This window comes from Alligator mississippiensis, chromosome 3 (genome assembly GCF_030867095.1).
Source record: "Alligator mississippiensis isolate rAllMis1 chromosome 3, rAllMis1, whole genome shotgun sequence".
Taxonomy (NCBI): Eukaryota; Metazoa; Chordata; order Crocodylia; family Alligatoridae; genus Alligator; species Alligator mississippiensis.
This window is the reverse complement of record NC_081826.1, coordinates 28383687-28398076: the sequence shown is the minus strand read 5'-3', so window position 1 is coordinate 28398076 and position 14390 is coordinate 28383687. Positions and strand designations below refer to the sequence as shown.

The 14390-nt window shown below is 41.4% G+C and overlaps 1 protein-coding gene across 1 annotated transcript in view; it reads right to left on the bottom strand.

The window, feature by feature from the left end:
- The window catches only part of CSMD3 (CUB and Sushi multiple domains 3), a 1325501-nt gene that overhangs the window by 386333 nt on the left and 924778 nt on the right, over positions 1-14390 (bottom strand). The window contains exons 24-25 of the mRNA XM_014603846.3: positions 4320-4476; positions 2949-3140 (exon numbers count right to left, since the gene is read on the bottom strand). Coding sequence (XP_014459332.1) covers positions 2949-3140; positions 4320-4476 — 349 coding nt within the window. The remainder of the gene's footprint in view (positions 1-2948; positions 3141-4319; positions 4477-14390) is intronic.

Below are 14390 nucleotides of genomic sequence, written 5' to 3'. Positions count from 1 at the left end.
TTTAAACAATGTTAACAACCCTCTCTTCATTTTAATGGTCATGATGTTCCACCAATCAAGATATTCTTTTTTGTGCAATTCTGCTGCCTGTTAGATGCTCTAGGTAATGATGCTCCTATTTCACAGATTCCAATGAAGCTATGTTTGTTTTTGCTTCAATCTTAAACTGAGTAATACAGTCCTAACATATCAGTAAAGCTTCTAATGTATTTTTATTTGGAGGCAAAAATGTGTTGTTTTATATATGATGATGCCCCTCACCATCTGCACCCCCCTTTTCAAAATTCTGGATCTGCCCATGATCTGACCCATGTGTCTGTCTAACTTGGTTTTGAAAACTTCCAAGGATGGTGATTCCACAATTTCTTTAGGTAGCCTTTTCCAATGCTTGACCACCCTCATAGTCAGAAAGTTCCTCCTAATTTCCAACCTTAATTCTCCTGCTAAACATTGAGGCCATGACGCCTATTCCTGTCCCCTATGGCCGCAGAGGAAAGCTCATCTCCATCCTCTCTGTAATAATGCATCAGGTAGTTTAAGACTGTAATCAAATACCCTCTCAGTCTTCTCTTCTGAAGACCAAATAGCCCTAGTTTTTTTTTGGTTTTTCCTCATAAGCCTTGCTTCTCAGGCCCTTAATCATTTTTGTTGCTTTGCACTGGATTCTTCCCAAAAAGTTCATGTCCTTCTTGAAGTGTGGGGCCCAAACTGGAAGCAAAACTCCATCTGGAGCCTTACCAGTACTGAATAGAGTAGAAGAATCACTTCCTTTGATTTGCAAGTAATACTCCTGCTAATACAGCCCAGTATGCTGTTGCTTTCTTTGCAACAAGAGCACACTGCTGGCACAAATTCATCTTATCTTTTACTGTAACCCTAAGGTCCTTCCCTACAGTACTGCAGCCTAGCCAGTCATTCCCCAATCTGTATTTGTTGATGTGATTATTCTGCCTGACTCTACATTAGTCATTATTGAATAAAGCTAGGTCTCAATACAGAGGCCTTTGTAATAGAAATCACCCCTTATAATAACCATTCTAAGCGGCATTCTTGAAGAGAGGCCATGCTATTTACTACATCTGTGCTTTTTGAAGTTTGTGGAAAGAAAACCAAGGTTTTCAAGGTTATTAAATCTGAACCTTTCAAGGAAACTTCATTTTTGTAAGATACAGGATTTTGGGGCAAAATGCCTCCTAAAATTCTATTTGCAATCTATTAACTGTAATCTGGCTTGAAGAATCCATCTGGAATCACAATCAGTTACTTATGAGCATACTGAGGTAAGACACTTCTCATTTTATACTAGTTCCTGCTGAAATTAAAAATTTAATTTCAAATTTTTTTGCTACATCTTTTGGTATAATTTGTTCCAATATTTACAAATTATTCCTGAGCTTTTATCTTCTGCCTCGCATTGTAAATTCAGCTACACACATTTCTCTGTATACATAGCATTTGCTTCTTCCAGATTCCACGGCTTTACCTACTTGACTTCAGTCTGGTGGACTTGCTGACCCAGTGGATATTTACTATCTGGATAGATCACTAATTTTAAGATCCAAAGAAAAATTGGAATTTTTACTCACTTGCAAGCAAGGAAAAGACTGTTTTTCACACCACTGAAAGTTTTTCATGAAAAAAGACCCCAAGGGGTAGGAGGAAGCTCTCTGCCCTACTCCACTCAAATGGTAAAGAGGAAGGAAAACTAATAAAACCTTTGGTTCCCAGCCACCCAGTAACAAATAAAAACTCTCTAGAATAAGAAGGAAACACAAAGGGTATTATGCCTCTACTTCCCTACTTTGCTCATATAGCAGTGTACCTTTACATAAAGTTTGTTGAAAAAACACAATATTTATTCCCCCTTATTCCTAGTTTTTTTTTTTTTTAATAATTTGCCCTGTACTTTGTAACAACTATGTAGGTGGGGAAAGTGCTTTCTGAATTAATCATTATAAAAATTACAGTTTAAAAATACATATTGCTATTACAAACAGGAAAAAAAAAAAAAAGCATTTTATAAGCTTGCTTTGCCCACTTAAGTTATCTTTATGGCTAGGGACAGAAACTACACATAAGCCAGTATAAATGATCAGAAACTGAAAGTTCAGTGCACATAAACCACTTTCAAAATGGTTGAAACCAGTTTAAGATAAACCTGGATGGATGTAGCATCAGACTTAGCTGATTTAAGTTAAATCAGTTTATTGAACTTTTATCCTAGATCCCCTCCAGATTCAAGTTAATTCACAGTCCCCCAGTATCCCAGGATGCTTTGCACCTCACACAGCGGGTGGATTAGACTTGGCCCCAGCTGTCTGCTCCAGGCAATTAAGGAAGCATGCTCTAGTGACCCTCGGCTTCTAGCCCAGCGACTGCAGACATGTGGCTGCATTTCCAGAATTAAAACTAAATGTCTGTTCACTTGCTCATTAGTTCAATCTATGAAGCTTAGACTAACCTCCAAAGATTGAACTGATTCAGTGTTGGGCTTTTTGTCTGTCTGTATGAGGAACATTATTTAGCCTATATGAGGAACATTATTTGGACAACACTTACTGCCTAAATATGAGGGTGTTTCAGAAACAAATGGCAAAATGATTGCCCACACTATATGCCTGCAATTAAGTGAGAAACTACACAGTGTGGGAGTAGGGGTGCTGGTGACATTTTCAAAAGTGCTCATTGTTTACGACTATGTAGAGAAGTGATGTGATCCAGTAAATGATCATTGAACACAAACTGGATTTATTTTGAAATTGTTGTTAATTTCTGAAACACTCTCATACATTGTTCAAATGCCAAGATGGAACATAATTAGCAGGATTTTACAGGTACACCAAACTACAGACACACACATTTAACGAGCATCTGGCAAACTTAAGGACCATCAGTTTGTTTTTAAATTACATGATAGATTAAAGTGAAAAAAAAAAAGAATCTACTACCAATACAGGATGGCAGAGGATAATCCCATGCCCTTCTCTCCCCTGTCATACACTTTAGAAGGCTACTTCCATGGAGTGTGTAACCTGGATTGCATCCATAGATGATGGTGCTGCCAGCAAAATGGCCTTGGTCACTTATCTTGTATCCAAATTGTGGCACACCAGGATCCTCACAATGTGAAAGCTCAAAACCTGTTTTGGGAGTAAAATAGTGGAGTTAAAGGACTAAAACTATAATACACATTAGTGAAATTAAAAATGATTGCCTTTCTGTGTGAACACAGCACCTTTTCCTTTTACATTCCCTTTTCCTGCTCATTTGAGGTCTGTGTGTCTTTTTGTCTTTTCTTGTATTTTCTTAAACTGATCTAAAGGAAATGGTCCCCCTTTGAAATATACCAACCAAAGTATATATTATAGCAATGGTTTTTTGTGAGTCCAATCTACAATTCCATATTCAGATACTAAGTAACCAAAGTTCTGTTTGATGTGTAGAAGCCAAAGTCTGCTTGAAAATCACTTAAAATTCTACCGTTTATCTATATCTAATGAATTATATTAGCAGGGCTTTTAAATCTTCATATATTTTAACGTTACCAAACAAGGTTTGTAAATCTTTAAATGTTATATGCATATAACCTTTAAAAATTGAATCCTTTTTTTGACCTCTGAATATGCTGCATACCACTTCTTAATGCAGCTGCTGTTTACAAATCTGTTTGCCAGAGAAATACAAATTATTCTTACATAGACTTAATGTAGCAAATGGCAATCAAGCTTCCTGTCAATATTCATTACCAAATCTCTGAAAGCACCATACATTTGGCAATTGCTTGTTACTAAATTCAATGTAGTAACATACACGTTTGCATGCATTATAAATTCAGATACCCAAAATAAGTATGTTTTTTCAACTGATAGAGTGGGATTTTCTGGATTGCTTTTTTTGGATTTAGGTGTCTAAACTCCAACTAACCTGTTTTAGGTATACAAGGTGTCTCTCTGTATCACACCCTAAGTTTTCCTGGTTTACTGCAGAGAAAATTATTTTTCTTGCCCATTTCCAGCAGCTAGATTTGTTTTTAAAGATAGCCCTCTAGCAAATGAAAGCAGTTCAAATATCAAACTACAAATAAGAGAAATGAGAGAGACCTTCTAAGTAGCATCGAAGCTACTGTTCCAATACAATAAATGTTGTTTGTTTAGTGCAGAAGGTTGAAACTGGATTATTTTGACATATGGGTGAGTTGGTGGTAACATTCTACAGATTGTATCATCAGTTAGCTTTTAGACTGCATTTATCTCCTGTGAATAATGTTTATTTCATCCTAACACTCTAAATCTATTGTTTGAGTTTTCTCAAATACTCACTGGTGTAAACAAGCTGAAAACCTTCATCAGTTCCCTCCGTGTCTGAATTAAATTCCAACCACAGATGATTTGAAGTACTACTTAGTGTCAGTCCTCTCAGTGATGCTCCAGTAAATGCGCCCAGCAGGTGAGCAGTATTGTCTCTTCCATCGTATATCTGTAAAACAAATTTGACTCGTATAATTAAAAAAATGTACTTGGGTTACCAAATAATTCCATACATATCAATTAAGAGGGACGACATCTCTACATAGGAGTCTATTGTAAACTGACATAGAATGCTCTTTTTGGAAATGCTGTTTACCCCCCTTGAATGAAGTTGCCTTAATTATGTTGATTTTTAACTGCACAAATTAAAATATGTCAGATATTGTTTTACATGACAATAGAAGTGGGTAAGACTGCCATTTCAGCTCAATGTTTTTAAACATCCGTGTTTACTCTACCTCTGCCAAAACTGTAATGTTGGCCACAGTCTATCAAAAAAAATCTTCTTCTGTGTATTCATTTCTGCCTTAGTCACATAGGCAGGATAGTACAATAATGTCACACCTCCACAACTTGCATGTTAAACTAACTTCTGCAAAGTATCACCAAGAGATGTACAAATAGATCGGTAAAACACAATGAAATCAAGGAATCAGGAAAAAGAAAAACAAACAAACAAACAAAAAAATAGAATAACTGCTTCTCTAAGTTGGAAGGATGTAAATTGGAATAAAAAATGAAAGTATTTTCTTCAAGATTAGCTTTCCCCACATTGAACTTTGGCAACTATCCCTAGCATGTAAAATAAACAAACGAATAAGTAAAATAATATATTTTAATAACATTTAACAAAACTAATTCCGAGTTTGGTTCATTTTAAAACATAGAAGCTCTTGCATTCAATTCAGCTATGAGAGCAGTTAAACTATAATTTGGTTAACAGTAGTTGCTATACTTAATTCTTCAAATCTTCACCAAGTAAATTTTAAGAAATATTACATGTTCACCTGATTAAAGTCTGTGCTATGCCTTATGTCTGAATTATTACACAGTGAAACTAAACTCTAAACTGTACAAGTTGAATAAATAATTATTTATCCCCAATTCTAAGTAAGTTTAATGTTATCAGTGGAAAATATATTCAGTGCTGGCATTTGTAAGTATCTATTTATACTAAAACCAAATGAAACAAAATCAAACCTATCATGCTCACAGGAATTTAAAATGTGACTGAGAAATATTGTGAGCTATGCTCTGCATCTCTGTGGAGAATTTACCTACATGACTCCTAATGAGCAGTAATCAGAAATGTCAGCAATAAATCTCTACCAGCAATGGAGACTATACACTAGCATTTAGATGACAGCTACAACAAAATGCCTCCTACCTATACCTGATGAGTGCATAATTAGATATAGTTTGGGTGGGGGGAGAGGGGCTGCCTTCTTTTCTAGTGGAGGGTATTACCCTCTTCCTAAAATCTCTCAAGTGTATTTTAACCATCCTTGCAGCAGGATTTTGGCCACTGTTGTCCTCCGGGTTTACCTGTGACAGGTAGGGTGTAGGCTTGTAGTTGTGTCAGGGTAAAGGTAGTTGTGCTAATAGGTTAGACAGTAGATTTGTATAGGATGGTTTGGTTAGGTTTGGATCCTGCCACATGCAGGGGGTTGGACTACGTGACCTCTAGAGGTCCCATCCAACTGTACTTACCTATGAGTCTATGAAAACAAGATTGTGGAATAACAACGATCATGGCCAACAATCTCCATTTCACTAAAACCAAACTCGAAGACTTTAATGCTATGCATATTTTGTTAATTACTATACAATTATTCTGTAAGTCTTATATAGCTTCTGAACTACTAGAAACTAATATATCTGTGTGATAAATCATCACTATCACCATAACTGTAGTTTACAATCATTTCAGAATACTCTAAATTCCAAAAAAAAACATACTGTGAAACAAAAGTTTCTTCTATTTAGAAAAAGGTATTCTGTGACCATGAACTATTACAATGAATATATGGGCTGTTTTTTTTCAAGGAATTAATGGAAAATACACACTTTTTCATAAAATCAGGGTTTTAGGTACTTCAGCTTTCAATACATCCAGCAAGGAAATTTCCACAGTCCATCAGCATTCCAAGATACTTTTAGCATTAAGCTTAACAAAAAGCCCAATTAAAAATGGAGGTTAAGGAACCATAACCACATACGAAATTAAAAAAAAAAAAGAAAAGACAAAAATATTGGTTAACCAGATCCTTTGATTAAGTGAATTTCATAAATAAAGGCTGGATGTGAAAAGATTATTTGGGTAAACAATCTGTTTAAGATACCATATTCTGTCATCTACTAATTACACATTGATTAACAGTAATTTCTGACATCTGGACATTTTTGATGATAAGATATGTTATATACTTAAAAATCCAAGCTCTACTACTCTGAAAGCACTTTTCTAGACACAAAACAAGAGTACAAAACATTTTTAAACTGCTTGAACACTATTTAATAAGAACCTTAATCATTAAGTTCACATAAATATCATTATGGGAATATACTTTTTCCAAAACTTTCACAAATGGCTACAGGATTCTGAGATTACATGATAGCTACTGGTAATTATTTGTCACCCAGCTTTTTTTAATTGATGCAGTTGTGTATATTTTACATATGTTTCCCCAAAGGAAATGCTGGTTCTACGCACTTCTCAACATAGAAATCTAAACAAAAATAAATCAACTCATTATTTGTATCCAAGAAAACTATGAAAATATCAACTCCAGTTGATAGATAGTTATTCTGATCATACCCACTTAACTGCTTAAATTGCTGTCCCACTGCTCTTAAGGCAGAGGCCCCTATACATCTTGTTTATTCCAATCTTCATAGGTGCAGGAAAATAAAGCATTAGACATAACGACCTTCATGCCTTCAAACTTACATGATAGGTTACGACTCTCAGAGAGACCCTTTTTTAAATATACACTCTCTACAGCCCTTCAGTCTTATCCTCTTGGAAGTATCTCTGGGTTTTAGTATAATCAGTTATTCTCTCTTCCTTGTCATCAGATTCTCAGTAGCTTTCAAGATACCGTTTGTTCCTGGTTTACTCTCGTAACTTTTTGATTGTTCTTTCAATGCTTCTTATGGTAGGTCCTCTCATTACATGGAAGAACCATTTTTGTCAAGATGACTCACAAAAATCTCACTCTTCCACTTCGCCATTTCTTTCCATCCAATCACACACTTCAGACTGTCTCTGATATCTCTGGGATCTCTTGTTGTCAGTCTGGGATAAGGAATAATCCAAAAGGGAGTTCTGCCTCTCTCCTCTCAAACCATCACCAATTCCCCACTTCTTTACTACTAAGCACCACCATTCTCTGCTAGCACTCACAGTCTGGCTTCATTCCTGTCGTTTCTGTTTCCTTCAAGAGAAAGATGATCCGATAGTTTTGGTGTCAGTGTGGGATCTGGGAGCTCACATTCTTTTTCTTGCTAAGCAACAGAATCTCAGCATCACCCTAGAAAAATCACTAAGCCTATATCCACAGAAGCACTTAGCGCTTTGGAGTTAGGTGAACTTTAAGTGGCTGGGTTCGAGGGTGACATCTCAGGTACCTGAAAGCCATAGACCCCTAAGTTTTCACCAGGAAAAAATCCCTGAGTACCTAGAATGCTACCAATGAACATGCTCTACTATCCGGACAGAACTGAATATGTTGCTGCCTATTTCATACTGAAGCCCAGATGAAATGCACAATGTAGCAGTCAGTGGGTGCATCTACACATGTGCTTTACTGTGGAGCTGACTAATTAGCTCCATAGTAAAGTGTCATCATCTACATATGCACTGGTATTAGAGCACATTAAATTAACTCCTCCAGAAGATGGTACTGTTGGGGACAGTACTATCTTAGGGCGGAGTACTTAACTTCATCAAAACACATGTGTAGATGGTGACAGAGGCTGGTTGGGGCATGAGGGTGCTGAAGTGTGGGGGCTGCCTACCTCCTAGTTCTGTACTTTAGCTCCCTTGTGCCCCAACCAGCTCCTCTGCCACCTGATGCCACCACCCAGTGCCTGGGGCTGACTCCAGGCCTCCTGCCAGCCCAGGTCTGCTCTGCCCCTGCTCAAACTGCTGCAGTCCAGGGGGAAAATGTGTTGATGCTGTGCCCAGGAGTAGCTGACTCTTGCGTGAACAGTATCAAGGTTTATCACATCACCTTAATGGCACATGTAGATGCACCCAATGTGCCTAAATGCTTAGAATGGTACGATCTGCTAAACATGCTCTTAACACATTTAATGTATGCTGACAGCATCATACTCAGCACAAAGCACAGCAACCATAGCCCTTTGCATTAAAAAAAACAAAAAAGCAACAGAAAACTGGAGAACGAAAATCACTGTCCTTTTCAGCTTGAAGAGGATTAAAACCCCACATCTCCAGACTAAATGTGCATGGGGTCACTTTCCACAGATCCTGATGAATCTGTGCTACTTAGCAGTCAAGAATGATCAATACATGGGGACAGAGCAAGAACAAGCAAGAGAGAAACTGATCCTGTAGCATAGTGATGTTAGTGTGGGGGGGTGAACAAGGCGGGGGTCCAGCTACAGTCCCCATGAGCTGGGGCTTCCTTCCTGGGGCAGGAGCAGTAGCTTCCCCTAAAAGCACCTTCCCTCAGTGTTTCCACCTCCCAGCCACCCTGTGAAGCACAACCAGCAACCCCACACTCCAATCCCAAATCCCAATTTATTAAAACATGAGAGCTTCTTTAATTTACTTCCTCTTTATTTCTTTTAAAATTCTTTTTTAACTTTATTTTATCCTTCAGTGGCTGATTTTCTTAATTTACCACCCATTCCCATTTCTTTTCCACCTCCCATTTCATTAGCCACCGATATATTCCATTAACTCTCTACTTCCCACCTTCATGTTTCTGCCCTCTCCCAACAACCCAGCTCTCACACACCCCAACCTAAAGCAGGGACAGAAGCCTGCCCTGGCTCACCAGCCCTGTAGTGGTGATTCAGCTGCAGCTCCTAGTCAGACTTCTGCTTGCCAGCCCTCTTGTGGCAAATCACAGCTGTGCAGGTGGGGGACAACCAGAGAAGGTTTTTAACCTTAATGTGCAACTGCTCCAACCTTGAGCTAGCACTAACACCAATCAATATTTCAACAGCTCAAAGTACAACATGTAAGAAGACCCTCAGTAGCAACCTGGGAGAGGAAATGACTTGCTTCTGGTCTTTCTTCCTGCAGCCTTGTCTCAAGCAATGTGTTTATGACACTTTTTGAGAGAAATGTAAGTTTTAACCCCTCAGGCCATGGAAATCATTAAATCTAGATCTTCCCATACCTGGCTGATTGCTCAATAACTAGGCTATTAAAAAAGGATGAGTAGCACCCACAGCACCGTCTGTGCTTTAAAACAAACAAACAAAAAAAACCGGAGCAAACTTTTTAGTCCCTTTTCAAGGTAATGACAAACATCAAAATCTAGGAGGGGTTGGAGCTGTGAATCCTCATTTCATATTGGTGCCTACATCCAGGAGAGAAGTAGGATTTCAGGCACATCTTCACTTATTGTTAGCTAATTTAGGCACCTGACCCTGTCCTACTCGTCATACTATTTTGAATCCCATGCTTAGGTGCTTAAATGTACCCATGCGATGTAATCTACCTATATAATGTAATGATTTCATAATATCTCAGCTCAAATGCTACAACACCCTTTCTTTGACTTGTCAAATACATATGTAACCTGGGTGTACCAGAGTGTGTACCCCACTTTCCAATAGAAGAGGATGGTAAGCAGAGCATGTGTGCTGGAGATGGAAAGTGAAGCTTGCTCGCAGCTTCCTTTTCTTCAGTGTCTCTATAGAGGAAGACTTGGACACAATATCTTAACTATATACATGGTTTATTCAGACGCAGAATAAAAGGGGAGGGGATAAAATAAATTGGATGGGTGATAAAGATAAATAAGACCCCCCAAGACCCACGAGAGAAACCTCACCCATGGATCCTCAGAGGGTAAATATGTCCCAGCAATTGATGGGTAAGCACCCCCAAAATATAAAGCACAATAAATAGTTAATATAGTCTCCAGAATAGAAAACACAACAACCAATTACTAAACACCAAAATATAAGACGCAGCAAACAATTAATAAACACTCCAAAATGTAAGGCATGGTGATCTCAAATACCACCCTCCTCCAGAGAAGTCTCTCTCTCTCTAGCCTAAACCCCCTCTGATGGGGCTATCCACTTTGTCTCTCCCCAGTGGGAAACCCCTTGCCCAAGAACTCACACTTCCCAATGAGTAGGGTTCCAGCAAGGGCTCCCAATGTTTTGTCCCCAGCTAGGCAAGTGGCTCCTGCATCTGGTGCTCTGTCTCAGTCCCCATGTGGGGTGCGTTGCTCATACACATGACTGGATGGCTCAGCCTTCTCAGCAGGTTGCAGGCCTGGGCCACCTTGTACGTGGCCAGGGCTGGGGCTCCAGTTCAGGCCCACCGTGCTGTGGAGCCTGCGCTGCCCACAGGCTCTTATGCCCAGAAGTCGGGAATGGGGCTTGAACTGCCCCCTACCCTATCCAAGGGCCCTCAGCCCAAAAATGACTTACTGTGCAGTGTTGCCTGCACCAATGCTGGTCTTGTGCTGGGGTTGGATACCCAAGCCACCTCGAGTGGCTCCCAAGGTCCCAGTCTCTGTTGGACCCTCCATGCAGCAATGGCTGCACCATCCAGCCTTGTGCCGGGGTTGGAGACCCAAGCCACTTTGAGCGGCTCCCAAGGTCCCAGTCCCTCTCGGACCCTCTGTGCAGTGATGCCTGCAACGACTCACTGCACTCTCTCATGGTGAGGGGTTCGGGATGAGGGCGCCTGCTGCTCCCATCTGATGGTGGAGTCGTTGGGCTCTTTGAGGCAACTAGAAACACTCCTTGGGTAGCTCTTCCCCAGCTTTTCCTCAGCCTCAGCTTCTTTTTTCTCCTCTGTCCCTCATCATTTCTCTCTGCATGCAGTGCACGCAGCTCTTTATATACCATTTTGGGGCTCTGCCTCAAGATTGAAGACTGGCCAATCAGAAGGAGGTGGAGCACAGTCTTCAATTAGGTCTTCTCCTTGCCTCACCTCAATATAGGGAGGGGGTGGAATTCTCCTGAGGCTCCTTCCCTGCTGGTCTCTGATTGGTGGGTTTGCCCCACCAATCGCTTTGGCAATTCTGTAAGCCTGAGGAAAGATAGGCAAGCCCGCCACACATACAGCACCTCACCCACCCATCCATAAAAATATACTTGCTAAAGCCATATTTTTAGCCTACAAATTTAATTGACTGTCCACCTTGAATCCCTTAACCAATCATCTACTGTCATATAAAGTAAAGCCTCTTGTGACTGTCTTCAAACCTGATAGAGTCGCTTCTGTCTTTGCTTATCCAACCAATATTGTCTTGTCCTGCCTGCCTTCTCTCCTCCAGTCTCTCCATCCTTGGTGACCAGTTTGTCATAGAATCACTTATATAATTTCTTCCATAGATCCATTTCTTCCATACATTCATCATGTGCTGCATAGCCTTACTGGGTTCATCTGCAAATCCTCTAACTTACCCAAATTAATTCCCTTTTAAAGTTCTACTTCAACAGACTAGAAAAGAAATCACTGGGTTATATTATCTTTTCTTTTACCTCTATTTATTTTTTTTTTTTTTTGGAAAAAGCCCTCCCCTCCAAAAAAAAAAAAAAAAAAAGGCCATACACAAACAAATAATGGCAGGCCCAAGCATGAGGCACTGAGGTCCCAGGGGGGAGTGGTGGGGAATTTGGGAGTCCAAGAAGAGTGGTCGTTCCTTAAGGAAACGATCCTTCAAGCTCAAAGTGTGACAATCCCCATGCGGATCAAAGGGGCAAGAGTGCTCAAAAGCCCCCCTGGCTCACCAAAAGCATCTACGAACACCTCAAAGCCAAAAAGGAGACGTACACCCAATGGAAGGGAGGGGCCATCACCAAGGAGGATTATACCTCTTGGCTCAAGATTGTAGGGGGCTATTAGGAAGGCTAAGGCAGAGATGGAATTGGGACTAGTGACCGGGATCAAAGATAACAAGAAGTCCTTTTTTAAATGCATAGTGGGTAAAAAGAAAGTGCCAAATAATGTTGGGCCTCTGCAGGACATGCTTGGTAATCTGGTGGTAGCACCAGATGACAAAGATAATCTCTTTAACAGATTATTTGCTTCCATTTTTCTGAGCAGGGACAGGGAAATCCCCCGCCCCCCCACTGGGATTCTGGATGAACCCAGGGAAGGCGCAGCCAAGCCCTGGATCAGTGAGGACCTAGTCAGGGAACTTCTGAAGGGACTAGATGTGTTCAAATCAGCAGGTCCTGAAGATCACCACCCCAGAGTGCTTAGGGAACTGGCAGAGGTCATTGTGGGACGCCTGGCACAGCTTTATGAGCACTCATGGTGCTCTGGTGAGGTGCCTGATGACTGGGAAAGGGCCAATGTGGTCCCTATTTTCAAAAAAGGGGGAAAGAAGACCCAGGAAACTATAGGCCCGTTAGTCTTACCTTGGTCCTGGGGTAGCTCCTTGAGAAAATTATCCAGGAGCACATCTGGGAGGGGCCAGCAGGGGAGTTTATGCTTAGGGGCAATCAACATAGGTTCATTATAGGCAGGTCCTGTCAGACCAACCGGGTGGCCTTCTATGACCAGGTCACAAAAGCCTTGGATGCAGGTGTTGCAGTGGACGTAGTCTTCCTGGACTTTAGAAAGACCTTTGACACTGTCTCTCACCCCATCCTCATTAAAAAATTAGGCATCTGTGGTGTCGACACCTACACAGTCAGATGGGTTGCAGATTGGCTGGAGGGCCACACCCAGAGAGTGGTGGTGTACAGGTCATTTTCGACCTGGAAAGATGGGGGCAGTGGGGTTCCCCAGGGCTCGGTCCTCAGGCCCACAATGTTCAATATCTTCTTGTGTGATTTGGACAAGGAGGTGAAAAGTACCTTGTTCTCGTTTGCAGATGACACTAAGATGTGGGGAGAAGTGAGCATGCTAGAAGAGAGGGACAGGCTATAACTAGATCTTGACAGGTTACAGAGGTGGACAGATGAGACTAGGATGGATTTCAATATGGACAAGTGCAAGGTGTTGCACCTGGGAAGGAAGAACCAGCAGCATACCTTCAGGTTGGGGAATTCCCTTCTCGTCAACACAGAGGCAGAGAAGGATTTTGGAATCGTTATTGAGTCCAAGATGAGCATGGGTTGCCAATGTAGGGACGTGGTCAGGAAGGCTAACTGCCCTTTCTCATGTATCCATAGATGCATCATGAGCAGGTCCAAGGAGGTGATCCTCTCCCTCTATGTGACATTGGTCAGACTGCAGTTTGAGTACTGTGTCCAGTTCTGGGCACCAGACTTCAGGAGGGATGTGGACAGCATTGAGATAGTCCAGAGGAGGGCCACTCGCATGATTAGGGGGCAGCAGGGTAGGCCCTACGAGGAGAAGCTATGGGACCTGAACCTGTTTAGTCTCCACAAAAGAAGGCTGAGATGGGATCTGGTGGCCAGCTATAAACTTGCCAAGAGAGACCAGGAGGCAATGAGAGAGTCCGTGCTCCCCCAAGCACTACCTGGGGGTAACAAGGAACAACGGCCATAAGTTGACAGAGTAGATTCAGGCTAGATATCAGGAGGCACTATTTCACAGTCAGGGCAGCTAGGAGCTGGAACCAACTTCCAAGGGACGTGCTGCTTGCCCCTACCCTGGGGGTCTTCAAAAGGACCCCACCTAGCTGGGGTCTTTTGACCCCAGCATCCTTTCCTGCCCAGGGCAGAGGGTCGGACTAGATGATCTGTTTAGGTCCCTTCCAACCCTACCAAATAAGAAACTATGAGTGGCTGGTGCTTCCTGAATCTGGGGGAGAACCCACAGAAGCTGCTGATGGAGGTGGCCTTGTCAGGGAAGGCACCAGCCCTACCGACAGAATCAGTGTTGGCCATCAGGGGGGTCCCGGCCCTGTCAGGGGGGGCACATGAACCCCCATGCACCCCCTA